The sequence below is a fragment of the Notolepis coatsorum genome (genome assembly GCF_963971535.1).
Source record: "Notolepis coatsorum genome assembly, chromosome: 4".
Taxonomy (NCBI): domain Eukaryota; kingdom Metazoa; phylum Chordata; class Actinopteri; order Aulopiformes; family Paralepididae; genus Notolepis; species Notolepis coatsorum.
Genome location: NC_140168.1, coordinates 118,532,940 through 118,555,373, shown reverse-complemented (window position 1 = coordinate 118,555,373; position 22,434 = coordinate 118,532,940). Strand labels below are relative to the sequence as shown.

At 41.1% G+C, this 22,434-nt stretch overlaps 1 protein-coding gene across 2 annotated transcripts in view; it reads left to right on the top strand.

Moving 5' to 3' along the window:
• Window positions 1–1,736: 1,736 nt before the first annotated feature.
• intu (inturned planar cell polarity protein) overlaps window positions 1,737–22,434 on the top strand; it is a 225,415-nt gene continuing 204,717 nt past the window's right edge. For both annotated transcript variants that reach the window (XM_084312228.1, XM_084312227.1), the window contains exons 1-2: window positions 1,737–1,971; window positions 3,904–4,508. In XM_084312228.1, coding sequence (XP_084168354.1) covers window positions 1,826–1,971; window positions 3,904–4,508 — 751 coding nt within the window. In that variant the 5' untranslated portion in view covers window positions 1,737–1,825. The remainder of the gene's footprint in view (window positions 1,972–3,903; window positions 4,509–22,434) is intronic.

Below are 22,434 nucleotides of genomic sequence, written 5' to 3'. Positions count from 1 at the left end.
CGACTTCCGCTGGGCTCCTCCCTTTATCATCTCTCAGCTCTCTCCGCCACTCTCTGCCTGCTACTGCCCCCTGCTGGTCCCGCCCGCCAGTCACAAGGGGAGACGCACTGTAGAATATGAATCAATACTGTCATTTATAATCCGTATTCCAATGCTCTTTGGACGGGGACGTTTGTGTCATTGTTCGTGTGAATCAATGACACTAGTTAGAATGTCTTTGTGTACAAAAAGGGATATAAACACAGTCAGCAGTTCTGAATAATATACCATATTTTCCAGACTGCTACAAATGAATGAAAACTTCATTAACAGCTTGCAGAATGGGTACAATACAGTACAGCTCAATACACACAATTGTTAAGGTGTGCAGACCAGAGAAAGACTTTCGTCTTGTTTACATCAGGGTCCCCCATTTTCAATTCATCATGAATGAATGAATGAATGAATGAAAACTTTATTTAACAGATTGCAGAATGGGCACAATACAGTACGGCTCAATACACACAATTGTTAAGGGGATGCAGACCAGAGAAAGACTTTCGTCTTGTTTACATCAGGGTCCCCATAGCTGAACCGATCGCTCGTGCTGGTCTGGAGATTTTGGAGAAGTACTCAAAATCAGCTTTCTTCTCTTTTCAATAGCAGTCGGACTCGGAACTCGGGGAGGGGGGCTATTGCCACCCCAATGTCAGTGATTGACATGAGAAACCGTTTTCTTCTTTAGAGACAGAGGGTAGCGCGCCGCTGGTAGGCTGCTCATTGCGGCAAGGACCCGAGAGGTAACGTTACTGACTAGTTATTTGGTGGATGCATGTTTGAAGACGGAGAGTTTCGGATTACCTCGGAGTTTACGCATTTTGTTTTTACCCTGGCTGCATCCTGAACTGTACCTCCTCCTCCCCTGGCCTGGGAGTTGGTGCATCTGCATTTGAACAACTTGGAGAGAGAGAGAGAGAGAGAGATATCGGTTCATTCGGTGTACACTCCAACTCGTGCCGCCCCCCCCCCCCCCCCCGAAAACATGAAATACAAATAATGTTCAACACTTCTACGGATGGAGAATCATTCTCTAAGAATTTAGAGGACTTCGATTCGATTCGCAGTGTACTCCTTTACAGGTCAGTATATCACATGCTCACGCGATTATTGGCGTGGTGTCAGTCACAAATATAATAGTATACGTTTTTGTTTGTTTTGCAAGTAACTAACGTTACCAGCCAGTTATATATTATTGTTTGACCAGAGCTACTTTGTCTAAAGCTCAATTGAATGCCGAAGGGGATTTAAAGAGCTCGTGCGGTGCAGGAGGGGGATGGGGCTGCAGAACACAAGAGCGTGTATTTATTTTAATATGCGGATTTATGTTGGTTAGTTTACATGTGTTAGAGCTGCATTTGGATGAATATTGTATTGGATTCAGATATTCCGATATTCTAAACACTCATCTTCACGGTTGGCAACAAATCTGAATAGGCTCTGTATCTATAGGCTTTTATTTAAAAAAAAATGTCTTGCTACATACATCAAGTGGGCGAATTTTTTTTAGCTGCCGCCAAGTCACCTTGGATGTCGCCGCACGCACGCGCAATGCTACCTGTCTGTCCGCGCGGGCACGAGAGAGCATCTTTGTTGTCAGGGGCAACGCTGCCATTCACCGCAACCACGGTTGGACCGCGTGGGTCACGTGTCACGGCTAGGAAGGAAGCCCGTATATGGAGCGGACAACATGGCGAGCAGCACGTATCACTGCTCATGTTCGTGAAACTTCTAGGTGTTTTAGAACACATTTGAGTCATTTCACGAAAGGCCCTGGCTGTGGGAAATAATGGCGGCCACCACATTTAATGTCCACGAAGGTCGCGAGGTCTCCGCTCCTCCTCGGGACCGGGAGCGGGAGTATCCGAGAGAAGACAACAACGGGGCTGATAGTGAATCAACAGCATCGAGTTACAGTGACTCCGACTTCTCCGAGTAAGATTCTAGAACGACTCCAAATGTAAAAAAAAAGAAAAGAAAAAACGAATTAATAAAAAAAGTAGCCTTGTCATCAACACAGCGTCTGAAATTGTGTGTGAGATATGTTTGTTTCTGTCCTGGGAATGTATGTAAACATACTGTAAATGCCTGGTAACGCCAGTCTAGTTAACTGCTATTTGATACGCACGCAGTAGTGTACTGTACTTGGTGTGTGTAGCCTAGCAAGTGCAACTATATCATTGTTAGAGAAAAATTCGTTTTTATAGACTGAAATATGCAGAAAAGTTTATTTGATTATCGGGAAGTTGTGTTGTTGTGGTGCAGTCTGCCCCAACACACAACTTCTGCAATCTGTTAATACACTTTTCAATCAATCAATCAATCAATCAATCAATCAATGAGAACTTTATTTAACAGATTGCAGAATGGGGTACAGTACAGTACGGCTCAATACACACAATTGTTAAGGGGATGCAGACCAGAGAAAGACGTTTGTCTTGTTTACATCAGGGTCCCCCATTTTCAATTCCTAGGTCTAGAGTAGACTAGCTGTGCAGAAGAGGGAGTGCCCCCCCTGACGTGGTTTCTGAGCTGCCTTCCACAGTTTGGCAAAGGCATCATTTTAGAGAGACCGAAGGGAAATGGGGGGGGGGGGGGGGGGGAGCGCCGTCCAGTTAAATTTTTGTTTTTCATTTTGCAAAGTTAGGGCATTTTTACCCCCTAAAGCTGGAGTGTGGGTTTCTCTATTACTTTTGTTACATTCCTTCTAACGATGGCGTTTAGAGCGAATTGTGACATCGAAATAAAACAGGCTTGATAATATTGTTTGATCAAAGTCAGTGATTGTACTCAAGTGTGGAAAGTAAGAATTATAGTATAATTTAGGTGTAAACAAACCTCTCATGAATACCCACCTTCATCAGTACAATATTCTCTCCCCAGTTCAACGCTACTCGCAGCAGTGTTGTCTATAGGTAGCTGCAGCCCCAGAGACCTACTCTCAGCAGTGTTGTCTGTAGGTAGCTGCAGCCCCAGAGACCTACTCTCAGCAGTGTTGTCTGTAGGTAGCTGCAGCCCCAGAGACCTACTCTCAGCAGTGTTGTCTATAGGTAGCTGCAGCCCCAGAGACCTACTCTCAGCAGTGTTGTCTATAGGTAGCTGCAGCCCCAGAGACCTACTCTCAGCAGTGTTGTCTATAGGTAGCTGCAGCCCCAGAGACCTACTCGCAGCAGTGTTGTCTATAGGTAGCTGCAGCCCCAGAGACCTACTCTCAGCAGTGTTGTCTATAGGTAGCTGCAGCCCCAGAGACCTACTCTCAGCAGTGTTGTCTATAGGTAGCTGCAGCCCCAGAGACCTACTCTCAGCAGTGTTGTCTATAGGTAGCTGCAGCCCCAGAGACCGTCATTTTCAGGACCCTCATTTTTTGGGACAGTGCCATCTAGCAAAGTGGATAACCGCTTTTCTTTCTAGGAACCTGCTGTTTCAGACTTTATTTTGCCAAATCGCCACCTAGCAAATTTTGTACAGGTGGTTAAACTGGGTACAAATGATACAAATTGAGTATAGTGCTAATCAGATGTATGCACAGAGTTGTATTATATAAATAGAAACAGTATGACTACTACTGGCCAGCAGTGTAACTACTAGTAAGAGTAGGATATGTACAGATACAGATATAGATATATAGTAAAGGACTATATGCAGGTAAGTACAGATAGGTGAGGACAGGTATATATATGCAGTGAGAATAAATATATATGGTGGTATATATATACAGCATTACATTGCTATCGTACAGAGAGCTAAGGGTTATGTGCATGTGTACAAGCAAGTATATAGAGGGGTTAGATACAGGTATTGCTAAATGTAAATGTACTCACTCCCATGACACAACAGCAGCTGTTCAATGCTCTTTGTTTCCCCCAGTGACCTGGAACCAGAATGGCTGGACGACGTACAGAGGAACGGCGAGCTGTTCTACCTGGAGCTGAGTGAGGGTGAGGAGGAGGAGGAGGAGGAGGAGGAAGCCACATTGGCCCGGGCCGCCGCCAATGAAGTCGCGTCCACCAATCACGTTCGCTTCAGCGAGAAGGAGGCAGAGGTCATCACAGAGCCAAATGGGAAACAGCGCTCCGACTCGCGGACGAAAGGCGCGGCCAAGCTGAAGAGGCTGGCCAGGATCCTGAGGAGGAAACGCCAGCCGTCGCAGCGCAGGGGGGGGAAGGACGCAGGTAAAGACGCCTTGTCGCCCCCGGCGTCCATCCTGAAGAACCAGGTGGCCCAGAGGCGAGGCGTGGCGGTCCAGCGGCAGCGGCTGAAAGAGGTGTGTGTCTACCTCAACCCCAAACGCCTGGGAGGCTGCTCCTCGCCTCCTCCCGACAGGGGAGGTCTGCTGGAGGCCCTGCTGGGGGTGGTCCATCGCCCCTCCTGGAGCCACGGAGAGCCGGCGGAAGGCAGACGCCAGGAAAGGCTGACCGTCCATGGATTGGTCCCCAACAGCCCGGCCGTCAAGTGTGGCCAGATCCTTATTGGTGAGGCTTGGATTACATGAACATGCAAGGTCCCATATTGTAGTTTTCAACAAGGAAGTGAACATGCAAGGTCCCATATTGTAGTTGTTTTCAACAAGGAAGTGAACATGCAAGGTCCCATATTGTAGTTGTTTTCAACAAGGAAGTGAACATGCAAGGTCCCATATTGTAGTTGTTTTCAACAAGGAAGTGAACATGCAAGGTCCCATATTGTAGTTGTTTTCAACAAGGAAGTGAACATGCAAGGTCCCATATTGTAGTTGTTTCAACAAGGAAGTGAACATGCAAGGTCCCATATTGTAGTTGTTTTCAACAAGGAAGTGAACATGCAAGGTCCCATATTGTAGTTGTTTTCAACAAGGAAGTGAACATGCAAGGTCCCATATTGTAGTTGTTTTCAACAAGGAAGTGAACATGCAAGGTCCCATATTGTAGTTTTCAACAAGGAAGTGAACATGCAAGGTCCCATATTGTAGTTTTCAACAAGGAAGTGAACATGCAAGGTCCCATATTGTAGTTTTCAACAAGGAAGTGAACATGCAAGGTCCCATATTGTAGTTGTTTCAACAAGGAAGTGAACATGCAAGGTCCCATATTGTAGTTGTTTTCAACAAGGAAGTGAACATGCAAGGTCCCATATTGTAGTTGTTTTCAACAAGGAAGTGAACATGCAAGGTCCCATATTGTAGTTGTTTTCAACAAGGAAGTGAACATGCAAGGTCCCATATTGTAGTTGTTTTCAACAAGGAAGTGAACATGCAAGGTCCCATATTGTAGTTGTTTCAACAAGGAAGTGAACATGCAAGGTCCCATATTGTAGTTGTTTTCAACAAGGAAGTGAACATGCAAGGTCCCATATTGTAGTTGTTTTCAACAAGGAAGTGAACATGCAAGGTCCCATATTGTAGTTGTTTTCAACAAGGAAGTGAACATGCAAGGTCCCATATTGTAGTTGTTTTCAACAAGGAAGTGAACATGCAAGGTCCCATATTGTAGTTGTTTTCAACAAGGAAGTGAACATGCAAGGTCCCATATTGTAGTTGTTTTCAACAAGGAAGTGAACATGCAAGGTCCCATATTGTAGTTGTTTCAACAAGGAAGTGAACATGCAAGGTCCCATATTGTAGTTGTTTCAACAAGGAAGTGAACATGCAAGGTCCCATATTGTAGTTTTCAACAAGGAAGTGAACATGCAAGGTCCCATATTGTAGTTGTTTTCAACAAGGAAGTGAACATGCAAGGTCCCATATTGTAGTTGTTTTCAACAAGGAAGTGAACATGCAAGGTCCCATATTGTAGTTGTTTTCAACAAGGAAGTGAACATGCAAGGTCCCATATTGTAGTTGTTTTCAACAAGGAAGTGAACATGCAAGGTCCCATATTGTAGTTGTTTTCAACAAGGAAGTGAACATGCAAGGTCCCATATTGTAGTTGTTTTCAACAAGGAAGTGAACATGCAAGGTCCCATATTGTAGTTGTTTTCAACAAGGAAGTGAACATGCAAGGTCCCATATTGTAGTTGTTTCAACAAGGAAGTGAACATGCAAGGTCCCATATTGTAGTTGTTTCAACAAGGAAGTGAACATGCAAGGTCCCATATTGTAGTTTTCAACAAGGAAGTGAACATGCAAGGTCCCATATTGTAGTTGTTTTCAACAAGGAAGTGAACATGCAAGGTCCCATATTGTAGTTGTTTTCAACAAGGAAGTGAACATGCAAGGTCCCATATTGTAGTAGTTTTCAACAAGGAAGTGAACATGCAAGGTCCCATATTGTAGTTGTTTTCAACAAGGAAGTGAACATGCAAGGTCCCATATTGTAGTTGTTTTCAACAAGGAAGTGAACATGCAAGGTCCCATATTGTAGTTGTTTTCAACAAGGAAGTGAACATGCAAGGTCCCATATTGTAGTTGTTTTCAACAAGGAAGTGAACATGCAAGGTCCCATATTGTAGTTGTTTTCAACAAGGAAGTGAACATGCAAGGTCCCATATTGTAGTTGTTTCAACAAGGAAGTGAACATGCAAGGTCCCATATTGTAGTTGTTTTCAACAAGGAAGTGAACATGCAAGGTCCCATATTGTAGTTGTTTTCAACAAGGAAGTGAACATGCAAGGTCCCATATTGTAGTTGTTTTCAACAAGGAAGTGAACATGCAAGGTCCCATATTGTAGTTTTCAACAAGGAAGTGAACATGCAAGGTCCCATATTGTAGTTTTCAACAAGGAAGTGAACATGCAAGGTCCCATATTGTAGTTTTCAACAAGGAAGTGAACATGCAAGGTCCCATATTGTAGTTGTTTCAACAAGGAAGTGAACATGCAAGGTCCCATATTGTAGTTGTTTTCAACAAGGAAGTGAACATGCAAGGTCCCATATTGTAGTTGTTTTCAACAAGGAAGTGAACATGCAAGGTCCCATATTGTAGTTGTTTTCAACAAGGAAGTGAACATGCAAGGTCCCATATTGTAGTTGTTTTCAACAAGGAAGTGAACATGCAAGGTCCCATATTGTAGTTGTTTCAACAAGGAAGTGAACATGCAAGGTCCCATATTGTAGTTGTTTTCAACAAGGAAGTGAACATGCAAGGTCCCATATTGTAGTTGTTTTCAACAAGGAAGTGAACATGCAAGGTCCCATATTGTAGTTGTTTTCAACAAGGAAGTGAACATGCAAGGTCCCATATTGTAGTTGTTTTCAACAAGGAAGTGAACATGCAAGGTCCCATATTGTAGTTGTTTTCAACAAGGAAGTGAACATGCAAGGTCCCATATTGTAGTTGTTTTCAACAAGGAAGTGAACATGCAAGGTCCCATATTGTAGTTGTTTCAACAAGGAAGTGAACATGCAAGGTCCCATATTGTAGTTGTTTCAACAAGGAAGTGAACATGCAAGGTCCCATATTGTAGTTTTCAACAAGGAAGTGAACATGCAAGGTCCCATATTGTAGTTGTTTTCAACAAGGAAGTGAACATGCAAGGTCCCATATTGTAGTTGTTTTCAACAAGGAAGTGAACATGCAAGGTCCCATATTGTAGTTGTTTTCAACAAGGAAGTGAACATGCAAGGTCCCATATTGTAGTTGTTTTCAACAAGGAAGTGAACATGCAAGGTCCCATATTGTAGTTGTTTTCAACAAGGAAGTGAACATGCAAGGTCCCATATTGTAGTTGTTTTCAACAAGGAAGTGAACATGCAAGGTCCCATATTGTAGTTGTTTCAACAAGGAAGTGAACATGCAAGGTCCCATATTGTAGTTGTTTCAACAAGGAAGTGAACATGCAAGGTCCCATATTGTAGTTTTCAACAAGGAAGTGAACATGCAAGGTCCCATATTGTAGTTGTTTTCAACAAGGAAGTGAACATGCAAGGTCCCATATTGTAGTTGTTTTCAACAAGGAAGTGAACATGCAAGGTCCCATATTGTAGTAGTTTTCAACAAGGAAGTGAACATGCAAGGTCCCATATTGTAGTTGTTTTCAACAAGGAAGTGAACATGCAAGGTCCCATATTGTAGTTGTTTTCAACAAGGAAGTGAACATGCAAGGTCCCATATTGTAGTTGTTTTCAACAAGGAAGTGAACATGCAAGGTCCCATATTGTAGTTTTCAACAAGGAAGTGAACATGCAAGGTCCCATATTGTAGTTGTTTTCAACAAGGAAGTGAACATGCAAGGTCCCATATTGTAGTTGTTTTCAACAAGGAAGTGAACATGCAAGGTCCCATATTGTAGTTGTTTTCAACAAGGAAGTGAACATGCAAGGTCCCATATTGTAGTTGTTTTCAACAAGGAAGTGAACATGCAAGGTCCCATATTGTAGTTGTTTTCAACAAGGAAGTGAACATGCAAGGTCCCATATTGTAGTTGTTTTCAACAAGGAAGTGAACATGCAAGGTCCCATATTGTAGTTGTTTTCAACAAGGAAGTGAACATGCAAGGTCCCATATTGTAGTTGTTTTCAACAAGGAAGTGAACATGCAAGGTCCCATATTGTAGTTTTCAACAAGGAAGTGAACATGCAAGGTCCCATATTGTAGTTGTTTTCAACAAGGAAGTGAACATGCAAGGTCCCATATTGTAGTTGTTTTCAACAAGGAAGTGAACATGCAAGGTCCCATATTGTAGTTTTCAACAAGGAAGTGAACATGCAAGGTCCCATATTGTAGTTTTCAACAAGGAAGTGAAAATGCAAGGTCCCATATTGTAGTTGTTTTCAACAAGGAAGTGAACATGCAAGGTCCCATATTGTAGTTTTCAACAAGGAAGTGAACATGCAAGGTCCCATATTGTAGTTTTCAACAAGGAAGTGAACATGCAAGGTCCCATATTGTAGTTGTTTTCAACAAGGAAGTGAACATGCAAGGTCCCATATTGTAGTTGTTTTCAACAAGGAAGTGAACATGCAAGGTCCCATATTGTAGTTGTTTTCAACAAGGAAGTGAACATGCAAGGTCCCATATTGTAGTTGTTTTCAACAAGGAAGTGAACATGCAAGGTCCCATATTGTAGTTGTTTTCAACAAGGAAGTGAACATGCAAGGTCCCATATTGTAGTTGTTTTCAACAAGGAAGTGAACATGCAAGGTCCCATATTGTAGTTGTTTTCAACAAGGAAGTGAACATGCAAGGTCCCATATTGTAGTTTTCAACAAGGAAGTGAACATGCAAGTAGAGCTGCCGCGGTATTGATGTTTTCCTTACCGCACACATTTGCAAAATATTTCCTACCGCCGCGGTAATAACCGCACACACACACACAAAAAAAAAAGAAGTTTGAATGCATTTTTTTTGTAGTCTACTCTTTATAGCATATAGCCTGCCTCTAGTTTAAATGTCTATCTTTAGAGGATGACTTTGCAGCATGAATATTGTTTGGGATTCGGCATGCACGCATTCGTTATTAAAAGTGAAACACGGATTCGAAGTCTCCCCTACGGTGTCGCGAGCAGGGGTGGTAGCGGCGCGCCCGCCGGTTACCCCCCCGACCCTTTCTTCTTCTTATTATTATAACGTTACTACTTATGATTACAAAGGCATTCGATTTGTGGCATTAACGTTAGTATAGTTACACGTTCGTATTTACCAGACCATAGCAAGGCAAGCGTTACTCAATTAATATCTAAGTTCCTTTCTTTGCTCAGAGCGTGCCGAGTTGTACCCATTCTGCGGTCTGTTAATAAAGTTTTCAATCAGACAAGTGTATAGAACGAAGGGCTTTTATTATAACATTTCGTTGCAGTAAAATCATTATGCCTCGTTCCCTGAGGAGCGACGGCGTCGGTAATCCACTCCGGTCTCCGGTGGGAGCTAACGTACTATTAGCCGTGTTGTGATTGCTGAGATTCAGGAAGTAAAAGCGCTGCAAGATGCTCCAAGCATGTGACGCGTATCTCTTCTGACCAATCAGTGGTCTGCAGTGTTTCATGTGACTTTTCTGGTACCCAATAGGGTCGCTTGGAATCTCGACAGAGAAGTAGGGTATATCTGCAGAGCCGCAAGCCCAACGAGAGCGTAATAATAATAATAATATATTAAAAAACAGCGGTGATGCCGGTATTCAGCCCAACGCTGCGGTGGGCATGATGTAACAGCGATACCGCGGTAATACCGATACCGCGGCAGCTCTACATGCAAGGTCCCATATTGTAGTTTTCAACAAGGAAGTGAACATGCAAGGTCCCATATTGTAGTTGTTTTCAACAAGGAAGTGAACATGCAAGGTCCCATATTGTAGTTGTTTTCAACAAGGAAGTGAACATGCAAGGTCCCATATTGTAGTTGTTTTCAACAAGGAAGTGAACATGCAAGGTCCCATATTGTAGTTGTTTTCAACAAGGAAGTGAACATGCAAGGTCCCATATTGTAGTTGTTTTCAACAAGGAAGTGAACATGCAAGGTCCCATATTGTAGTTGTTTTCAACAAGGAAGTGAACATGCAAGGTCCCATATTGTAGTTTTCAACAAGGAAGTGAACATGCAAGGTCCCATATTGTAGTTGTTTTCAACAAGGAAGTGAACATGCAAGGTCCCATATTGTAGTTGTTTTCAACAAGGAAGTGCACATGCAAGGTCCCATATTGTAGTTGTTTTCAACAAGGAAGTGAACATGCAAGGTCCCATATTGTAGTTGTTTTCAACAAGGAAGTGAACATGCAAGGTCCCATATTGTAGTTGTTTTCAACAAGGAAGTGAACATGCAAGGTCCCATATTGTAGTTGTTTTCAACAAGGAAGTGAACATGCAAGGTCCCATATTGTAGTTGTTTTCAACAAGGAAGTGAACATGCAAGGTCCCATATTGTAGTTGTTTTCAACAAGGAAGTGAACATGCAAGGTCCCATATTGTAGTTTTCAACAAGGAAGTGAACATGCAAGGTCCCATATTGTAGTTGTTTCAACAAGGAAGTGAACATGCAAGGTCCCATATTGTAGTTGTTTTCAACAAGGAAGTGAACATGCAAGGTCCCATATTGTAGTTTTCAACAAGGAAGTGAACATGCAAGGTCCCATATTGTAGTTTTCAACAAGGAAGTGAACATGCAAGGTCCCATATTGTAGTTTTCAACAAGGAAGTGAACATGCAAGGTCCCATATTGTAGTTGTTTTCAACAAGGAAGTGAACATGCAAGGTCCCATATTGTAGTTGTTTTCAACAAGGAAGTGAACATGCAAGGTCCCATATTGTAGTTGTTTTCAACAAGGAAGTGAACATGCAAGGTCCCATATTGTAGTTGTTTTCAACAAGGAAGTGAACATGCAAGGTCCCATATTGTAGTTGTTTTCAACAAGGAAGTGAACATGCAAGGTCCCATATTGTAGTTGTTTCAACAAGGAAGTGAACATGCAAGGTCCCATATTGTAGTTTTCAACAAGGAAGTGAACATGCAAGGTCCCATATTGTAGTTGTTTTCAACAAGGAAGTGAACATGCAAGGTCCCATATTGTAGTTGTTTTCAACAAGGAAGTGAACATGCAAGGTCCCATATTGTAGTTGTTTTCAACAAGGAAGTGAACATGCAAGGTCCCATATTGTAGTTGTTTTCAACAAGGAAGTGAACATGCAAGGTCCCATATTGTAGTTGTTTTCAACAAGGAAGTGAACATGCAAGGTCCCATATTGTAGTTGTTTTCAACAAGGAAGTGAACATGCAAGGTCCCATATTGTAGTTGTTTTCAACAAGGAAGTGAACATGCAAGGTCCCATATTGTAGTTGTTTTCAACAAGGAAGTGAACATGCAAGGTCCCATATTGTAGTTTTCAACAAGGAAGTGAACATGCAAGGTCCCATATTGTAGTTGTTTTCAACAAGGAAGTGAACATGCAAGGTCCCATATTGTAGTTGTTTTCAACAAGGAAGTGAACATGCAAGGTCCCATATTGTAGTTGTTTTCAACAAGGAAGTGAACATGCAAGGTCCCATATTGTAGTTGTTTTCAACAAGGAAGTGAACATGCAAGGTCCCATATTGCAGTTGTTTTCAACAAGGAAGTGAACATGCAAGGTCCCATATTGTAGTTGTTTTCAACAAGGAAGTGAACATGCAAGGTCCCTATTGTAGTTGTTTTCAACAAGGAAGTGAACATGCAAGGTCCCATATTGTAGTTGTTTTCAACAAGGAAGTGAACATGCAAGGTCCCATATTGTAGTTGTTTTCAACAAGGAAGTGAACATGCAAGGTCCCATATTGTAGTTGTTTTCAACAAGGAAGTGAACATGCAAGGTCCCATATTGTAGTTGTTTTCAACAAGGAAGTGAACATGCAAGGTCCCATATTGTAGTTGTTTTCAACAAGGAAGTGAACATGCAAGGTCCCATATTGTAGTAGTTTTCAACAAGGAAGTGAACATGCAAGGTCCCATATTGTAGTAGTTTTCAACAAGGAAGTGAACATGCAAGGTCCCATATTGTAGTTGTTTTCAACAAGGAAGTGAACATGCAAGGTCCCATATTGTAGTTGTTTTCAACAAGGAAGTGAACATGCAAGGTCCCATATTGTAGTTGTTTTCAACAAGGAAGTGAACATGCAAGGTCCCATATTGTAGTTGTTTTCAACAAGGAAGTGAACATGCAAGGTCCCATATTGTAGTTGTTTTCAACAAGGAAGTGAACATGCAAGGTCCCATATTGTAGTTTTCAACAAGGAAGTGAACATGCAAGGTCCCATATTGTAGTTGTTTTCAACAAGGAAGTGAACATGCAAGGTCCCATATTGTAGTTGTTTTCAACAAGGAAGTGAACATGCAAGGTCCCATATTGTAGTTGTTTCAACAAGGAAGTGAACATGCAAGGTCCCATATTGTAGTTGTTTTCAACAAGGAAGTGAACATGCAAGGTCCCATATTGCAGTTGTTTTCAACAAGGAAGTGAACATGCAAGGTCCCATATTGTAGTTGTTTTCAACAAGGAAGTGAACATGCAAGGTCCCATATTGTAGTTGTTTTCAACAAGGAAGTGAACATGCAAGGTCCCATATTGTAGTAGTTTTCAACAAGGAAGTGAACATGCAAGGTCCCATATTGTAGTAGTTTTCAACAAGGAAGTGAACATGCAAGGTCCCATATTGCAGTTGTTTTCAACAAGGAAGTGAACATGCAAGGTCCCATATTGTAGTTGTTTTCAACAAGGAAGTGAACATGCAAGGTCCCATATTGTAGTTTTCAACAAGGAAGTGAACATGCAAGGTCCCATATTGTAGTTTTCAACAAGGAAGTGAACATGCAAGGTCCCATATTGTAGTTGTTTTCAACAAGGAAGTGAACATGCAAGGTCCCATATTGTAGTTGTTTTCAACAAGGAAGTGAACATGCAAGGTCCCATATTGTAGTTGTTTTCAACAAGGAAGTGAACATGCAAGGTCCCATATTGTAGTTGTTTTCAACAAGGAAGTGAACATGCAAGGTCCCATATTGTAGTTTTCAACAAGGAAGTGAACATGCAAGGTCCCATATTGTAGTTTTCAACAAGGAAGTGAACATGCAAGGTCCCATATTGTAGTTTTCAACAAGGAAGTGAACATGCAAGGTCCCATATTGTAGTTGTTTTCAACAAGGAAGTGAACATGCAAGGTCCCATATTGTAGTTGTTTTCAACAAGGAAGTGAACATGCAAGGTCCCATATTGTAGTTGTTTTCAACAAGGAAGTGAACATGCAAGGTCCCATATTGTAGTTGTTTTCAACAAGGAAGTGAACATGCAAGGTCCCATATTGTAGTTGTTTTCAACAAGGAAGTGAACATGCAAGGTCCCATATTGTAGTTGTTTCAACAAGGAAGTGAACATGCAAGGTCCCATATTGTAGTTTTCAACAAGGAAGTGAACATGCAAGGTCCCATATTGTAGTTGTTTTCAACAAGGAAGTGAACATGCAAGGTCCCATATTGTAGTTGTTTTCAACAAGGAAGTGAACATGCAAGGTCCCATATTGTAGTTGTTTTCAACAAGGAAGTGAACATGCAAGGTCCCATATTGTAGTTGTTTTCAACAAGGAAGTGAACATGCAAGGTCCCATATTGTAGTTGTTTTCAACAAGGAAGTGAACATGCAAGGTCCCATATTGTAGTTGTTTTCAACAAGGAAGTGAACATGCAAGGTCCCATATTGTAGTTGTTTTCAACAAGGAAGTGAACATGCAAGGTCCCATATTGTAGTTGTTTTCAACAAGGAAGTGAACATGCAAGGTCCCATATTGTAGTTTTCAACAAGGAAGTGAACATGCAAGGTCCCATATTGTAGTTGTTTTCAACAAGGAAGTGAACATGCAAGGTCCCATATTGTAGTTGTTTTCAACAAGGAAGTGAACATGCAAGGTCCCATATTGTAGTTGTTTTCAACAAGGAAGTGAACATGCAAGGTCCCATATTGTAGTTGTTTTCAACAAGGAAGTGAACATGCAAGTTCCCATATTGCAGTTGTTTTCAACAAGGAAGTGAACATGCAAGGTCCCATATTGTAGTTGTTTTCAACAAGGAAGTGAACATGCAAGGTCCCTATTGTAGTTGTTTTCAACAAGGAAGTGAACATGCAAGGTCCCATATTGTAGTTGTTTTCAACAAGGAAGTGAACATGCAAGGTCCCATATTGTAGTTGTTTTCAACAAGGAAGTGAACATGCAAGGTCCCATATTGTAGTTGTTTTCAACAAGGAAGTGAACATGCAAGGTCCCATATTGTAGTAGTTTTCAACAAGGAAGTGAACATGCAAGGTCCCATATTGTAGTAGTTTTCAACAAGGAAGTGAACATGCAAGGTCCCATATTGTAGTTGTTTTCAACAAGGAAGTGAACATGCAAGGTCCCATATTGTAGTTGTTTTCAACAAGGAAGTGAACATGCAAGGTCCCATATTGTAGTTGTTTTCAACAAGGAAGTGAACATGCAAGGTCCCATATTGTAGTTGTTTTCAACAAGGAAGTGAACATGCAAGGTCCCATATTGTAGTTGTTTTCAACAAGGAAGTGAACATGCAAGGTCCCATATTGTAGTTGTTTTCAACAAGGAAGTGAACATGCAAGGTCCCATATTGTAGTTGTTTTCAACAAGGAAGTGAACATGCAAGGTCCCATATTGTAGTTTTCAACAAGGAAGTGAACATGCAAGGTCCCATATTGTAGTTTTCAACAAGGAAGTGAACATGCAAGGTCCCATATTGTAGTTTTCAACAAGGAAGTGAACATGCAAGGTCCCATATTGTAGTTGTTTTCAACAAGGAAGTGAACATGCAAGGTCCCATATTGTAGTTGTTTTCAACAAGGAAGTGAACATGCAAGGTCCCATATTGTAGTTGTTTTCAACAAGGAAGTGAACATGCAAGGTCCCATATTGTAGTTGTTTTCAACAAGGAAGTGAACATGCAAGGTCCCATATTGTAGTTGTTTTCAACAAGGAAGTGAACATGCAAGGTCCCATATTGTAGTTGTTTCAACAAGGAAGTGAACATGCAAGGTCCCATATTGTAGTTTTCAACAAGGAAGTGAACATGCAAGGTCCCATATTGTAGTTGTTTTCAACAAGGAAGTGAACATGCAAGGTCCCATATTGTAGTTGTTTTCAACAAGGAAGTGAACATGCAAGGTCCCATATTGTAGTTGTTTTCAACAAGGAAGTGAACATGCAAGGTCCCATATTGTAGTTGTTTTCAACAAGGAAGTGAACATGCAAGGTCCCATATTGTAGTTGTTTTCAACAAGGAAGTGAACATGCAAGGTCCCATATTGTAGTTGTTTTCAACAAGGAAGTGAACATGCAAGGTCCCATATTGTAGTTGTTTTCAACAAGGAAGTGAACATGCAAGGTCCCATATTGTAGTTGTTTTCAACAAGGAAGTGAACATGCAAGGTCCCATATTGTAGTTTTCAACAAGGAAGTGAACATGCAAGGTCCCATATTGTAGTTGTTTTCAACAAGGAAGTGAACATGCAAGGTCCCATATTGTAGTTGTTTTCAACAAGGAAGTGAACATGCAAGGTCCCATATTGTAGTTGTTTTCAACAAGGAAGTGAACATGCAAGGTCCCATATTGTAGTTGTTTTCAACAAGGAAGTGAACATGCAAGGTCCCATATTGCAGTTGTTTTCAACAAGGAAGTGAACATGCAAGGTCCCATATTGTAGTTGTTTTCAACAAGGAAGTGAACATGCAAGGTCCCTATTGTAGTTGTTTTCAACAAGGAAGTGAACATGCAAGGTCCCATATTGTAGTTGTTTTCAACAAGGAAGTGAACATGCAAGGTCCCATATTGTAGTTGTTTTCAACAAGGAAGTGAACATGCAAGGTCCCATATTGTAGTTGTTTTCAACAAGGAAGTGAACATGCAAGGTCCCATATTGTAGTTGTTTTCAACAAGGAAGTGAACATGCAAGGTCCCATATTGTAGTTGTTTTCAACAAGGAAGTGAACATGCAAGGTCCCATATTGTAGTAGTTTTCAACAAGGAAGTGAACATGCAAGGTCCCATATTGTAGTAGTTTTCAACAAGGAAGTGAACATGCAAGGTCCCATATTGTAGTTGTTTTCAACAAGGAAGTGAACATGCAAGGTCCCATATTGTAGTTGTTTTCAACAAGGAAGTGAACATGCAAGGTCCCATATTGTAGTTGTTTTCAACAAGGAAGTGAACATGCAAGGTCCCATATTGTAGTTGTTTTCAACAAGGAAGTGAACATGCAAGGTCCCATATTGTAGTTGTTTTCAACAAGGAAGTGAACATGCAAGGTCCCATATTGTAGTTTTCAACAAGGAAGTGAACATGCAAGGTCCCATATTGTAGTTGTTTTCAACAAGGAAGTGAACATGCAAGGTCCCATATTGTAGTTGTTTTCAACAAGGAAGTGAACATGCAAGGTCCCATATTGTAGTTGTTTTCAACAAGGAAGTGAACATGCAAGGTCCCATATTGTAGTTTTCAACAAGGAAGTGAACATGCAAGGTCCCATATTGTAGTTGTTTTCAACAAGGAACTGAACATGCAAGGTCCCATATTGTAGTTGTTTTCAACAAGGAAGTGAACATGCAAGGTCCCATATTGTAGTTGTTTTCAACAAGGAAGTGAACATGCAAGGTCCCATATTGTAGTTGTTTTCAACAAGGAAGTGAACATGCAAGGTCCCATATTGTAGTTTTCAACAAGGAAGTGAACATGCAAGGTCCCATATTGTAGTTGTTTTCAACAAGGAAGTGAATATGCAAGGTCCCATATTGTAGTTGTTTTCAACAAGGAAGTGAACATGCAAGGTCCCATATTGTAGTTGTTTTCAACAAGGAAGTGAACATGCAAGGTCCCATATTGTAGTTGTTTTCAACAAGGAAGTGAACATGCAAGGTCCCATATTGTAGTTTTCAACAAGGAAGTGAACATGCAAGGTCCCATATTGTAGTTGTTTTCAACAAGGAAGTGAACATGCAAGGTCCCATATTGTAGTTGTTTTCAACAAGGAAGTGAACATGCAAGGTCCCATATTGTAGTTGTTTTCAACAAGGAAGTGAACATGCAAGGTCCCATATTGTAGTTGTTTTCAACAAGGAAGTGAACATGCAAGGTCCCATATTGTAGTTGTTTTCAACAAGGAAGTGAACATGCAAGGTCCCATATTGTAGTTGTTTTCAACAAGGAAGTGAACATGCAAGGTCCCATATTGTAGTTGTTTTCAACAAGGAAGTGAACATGCAAGGTCCCATATTGTAGTTGTTTTCAACAAGGAAGTGAACATGCAAGGTCCCATATTGTAGTTGTTTTCAACAAGGAAGTGAACATGCAAGGTCCCATATTGTAGTTGTTTTCAACAAGGAAGTGAACATGCAAGGTCCCATATTGTAGTTGTTTTCAACAAGGAAGTGAACATGCAAGGTCCCATATTGTAGTTGTTTTCAACAAGGAAGTGAACATGCAAGGTCCCATATTGTAGTTGTTTTCAACAAGGAAGTGAACATGCAAGGTCCCATATTGCAGTTGTTTTCAACAAGGAAGTGAACATGCAAGGTCCCATATTGCAGTTGTTTTCAACAAGGAAGTGAACATGCAAGGTCCCATATTGTAGTTTTCAACAAGGAAGTGAACATGCAAGGTCCCATATTGTAGTTTTCAACAAGGAAGTGAACATGCAAGGTCCATATTGTAGTTTTCAACAAGGAAGTGAACATGCAAGGTCCCATATTGTAGTTGTTTTCAACAAGGAAGTGAACATGCAAGGTCCCATATTGTAGTTGTTTTCAACAAGGAAGTGAACATGCAAGGTCCCATATTGTAGTTGTTTTCAACAAGGAAGTGAACATGCAAGGTCCCATATTGTAGTTGTTTTCAACAAGGAAGTGAACATGCAAGGTCCCATATTGTAGTTGTTTTCAACAAGGAAGTGAACATGCAAGGTCCCATATTGTAGTTGTTTTCAACAAGGAAGTGAACATGCAAGGTCCCATATTGTAGTTGTTTTCAACAAGGAAGTGAACATGCAAGGTCCCATATTGTAGTTGTTTTCAACAAGGAAGTGAACATGCAAGGTCCCTATTGTAGTTGTTTTCAACAAGGAAGTGAACATGCAAGGTCCCATATTGTAGTTGTTTTCAACAAGGAAGTGAACATGCAAGGTCCCATATTGTAGTTGTTTTCAACAAGGAAGTGAACATGCAAGGTCCCTATTGTAGTTGTTTTCAACAAGGAAGTGAACATGCAAGGTCCCATATTGTAGTTGTTTTCAACAAGGAAGTGAACATGCAAGGTCCCATATTGTAGTTGTTTTCAACAAGGAAGTGAACATGCAAGGTCCCATATTGTAGTTGTTTTCAACAAGGAAGTGAACATGCAAGGTCCCATATTGTAGTTGTTTTCAACAAGGAAGTGAACATGCAAGGTCCCATATTGTAGTTTTCAACAAGGAAGTGAACATGCAAGGTCCCATATTGTAGTTTTCAACAAGGAAGTGAACATGCAAGGTCCCATATTGTAGTTTTCAACAAGGAAGTGAACATGCAAGGTCCCATATTGTAGTTTTCAACAAGGAAGTGAACATGCAAGGTCCCATATTGTAGTTTTCAACAAGGAAGTGAACATGCAAGGTCCCATATTGTAGTTGTTTTCAACAAGGAAGTGAACATGCAAGGTCCCATATTGTAGTTGTTTTCAACAAAGAAGTGAACATGCAAGGTCCCATATTGTAGTTGTTTTCAACAAGGAAGTGAACATGCAAGGTCCCATATTGTAGTTGTTTTCATCAAGGAAGTGAACATGCAAGGTCCCATATTGTAGTTGTTTTCAACAAGGAAGTGAACATGCAAGGTCCCATATTGTAGTTGTTTTCAACAAGGAAGTGAACATGCAAGGTCCCATATTGTAGTTTTCAACAAGGAAGTGAACATGCAAGGTCCCATATTGTAGTTTTCAACAAGGAAGTGAACATGCAAGGTCCCATATTGTAGTTTTCAATAAGGAAGTGAACATGCAAGGTCCCATATTGTAGTCTTCAACAAGGAAGTGAACATGCAAGGTCCCATATTGTAGTTTTCAACAAGGAAGTGAACATGCAAGGTCCCATATTGTAGTTCTTTTCAACAAGGAAGTGAACATGCAAGGTCCCATATTGTAGGTGTTTTCAACAAGGAAGTGAACATGCAAGGTCCCATATTGTAGTTGTTTTCAACAAGGAAGTGAACATGCAAGGTCCCATATTGTAGTTGTTTTCAACAAGGAAGTGAACATGCAAGGTCCCATATTGTAGTTGTTTTCAACAAGGAAGTGAACATGCAAGGTCCCATATTGTAGTTGTTTCAACAAGGAAGTGAACATGCAAGGTCCCATATTGTAGTTGTTTCAACAAGGAAGTGAACATGCAAGGTCCCATATTGTAGTTGTTTTCAACTAGGAAGTGAACATGCAAGGTCCCATATTGTAGTTTTCAACAAGGAAGTGAACATGCAAGGTCCCATATTGTAGTTTTCAACAAGGAAGTGAACATGCAAGGTCCCATATTGTAGTTGTTTTCAACAAGGAAGTGAACATGCAAGGTCCCATATTGTAGTTGTTTTCAACAAGGAAGTGAACATGCAAGGTCCCATATTGTAGTTGTTTTCAACAAGGAAGTGAACATGCAAGGTCCCATATTGTAGTTGTTTTCAACAAGGAAGTGAACATGCAAGGTCCCATATTGTAGTTGTTTTCAACAAGGAAGTGAACATGCAAGGTCCCATATTGTAGTTGTTTCAACAAGGAAGTGAACATGCAAGGTCCCATATTGTAGTTGTTTTCAACAAGGAAGTGAACATGCAAGGTCCCATATTGTAGTTGTTTTCAACAAGGAAGTGAACATGCAAGGTCCCATATTGTAGTTGTTTTCAACAAGGAAGTGAACATGCAAGGTCCCATATTGTAGTTGTTTCAACAAGGAAGTGAACGTGCAAGGTCCCATATTGTAGTTGTTTCAACAAGGAAGTGAACATGCAAGGTCCCATATTGTAGTTGTTTTCAACAAGGAAGTGAACATGCAAGGTCCCATATTGTAGTTGTTTTCAACAAGGAAGTGAACATGCAAGGTCCCATATTGTAGTTGTTTTCAACAAGGAAGTGAACATGCAAGGTCCCATATTGTAGTTGTTTTCAACAAGGAAGTGAACATGCAAGGTCCCATATTGTAGTTGTTTTCAACAAGGAAGTGAACATGCAAGGTCCCATATTGCAGTTGTTTTCAACAAGGAAGTGAACATGCAAGGTCCCATATTGCAGTTGTTTTCAACAAGGAAGTGAACATGCAAGGTCCCATATTGTAGTTGTTTTCAACAAGGAAGTGAACATGCAAGTTCCCTATTGTAGTTGTTTTCAACAAGGAAGTGAACATGCAAGGTCCCATATTGTAGTTGTTTTCAACAAGGAAGTGAACATGCAAGGTCCCATATTGTAGTTGTTTTCAACAAGGAAGTGAACATGCAAGGTCCCATATTGTAGTTGTTTTCAACAAGGAAGTGAACATGCAAGGTCCCATATTGTAGTTGTTTTCAACAAGGAAGTGAACATGCAAGGTCCCATATTGTAGTTGTTTTCAACAAGGAAGTGAACATGCAAGGTCCCATATTGTAGTTGTTTTCAACAAGGAAGTGAACATGCAAGGTCCCATATTGTAGTTGTTTTCAACAAGGAAGTGAACATGCAAGGTCCCATATTGTAGTTGTTTTCAACAAGGAAGTGAACATGCAAGGTCCCATATTGTAGTTGTTTTCAACAAGGAAGTGAACATGCAAGGTCCCATATTGTAGTTGTTTTCAACAAGGAAGTGAACATGCAAGGTCCCATATTGCAGTTTTCAACAAGTTGTTTTCAATAAGTTGAATAGGTCTTTGGGGTTCCCTAAACATGACTTTTAAAGGAGCATTTTGCAGATTTCTATTCCTATCGTTCCTGTTGTGAGGAAGACATGTGATAATCAGGACATGTCTCTCGCAACGTCTTCTGTGTCTCCAGAACTCGGCACCCTGAGAAATTCCTCTGGCGTGACATCGCGTAAAGACGGAGGTGCAAACAACTCATTTAAAGGCACCGTTTCTGAATATGGGCTGGGTGCAAAATCCACCCGGCTTGTCCTAATTCACAGTTTGTGTGTTAGTGGGCCCATCAGACACCCAGATGTATGTGCACAAGCACTGACAGAATAGCTTTTTTCCACAATACGGAACCTTTAATACAGGGGTTCTCAAACTTTTTTATACCACAACCCCATTTTATTTAGGATTGTTTTTGGCGACCCCACACTTAAAGGAAAACTCCAACATTTTGGGAAATTAGCTTATTTAACATCTTCCCTGGAGTTAGACAAGAAGATACATACCTTTTTCGTCTCTGTGCGTGCATTTAGCTTAGGGAACAGTCGCTCCGTTAGCGTAGCTTAGCTTCATCACTGGAAGTGGGGGAGGGTTAGAGCCTGACGTTCCCTACAGTGCCCTACAGTCACCAAATACACTCCAAATACAACTCCAAAACGTTCCTGTAAACATGTTGTGACCTGTGTATTTACCACGTGGAGAAATACAAAATAATTGAATTCGACAATTACTAGGGATGCCCCGATCGGCCGATAACCAGTATAAATATGCGATTGGTGATCGGTGATAATGCTTTCATTTCGCTGATCGTCCAAACCGATTTCACTTGCTGTCGCTGAGTTCTGTCTCAACACCGGGTGGTGCGGCGTCTGCTCATCCCTCCAGCACGCATGTAAACACGGGTCTAGTAGTGGTCTACTCTAGTGGGACGGGACACGGGAGGACGGCGTCTCCCTGAGCTAACGTTAGCTTAGCTACCGTTACAAAATGACCCAGTCAACTATTCACTTTTAGTTTAATGCATGATGAGGCATTGTTTAACCGAACGGTATCTAGCCGGCCAGCTACCGATAGCTCCTGACATAAACAAACGCCCCACAAAGTCTAGTAGAGTGTATGATACCTGTTAGC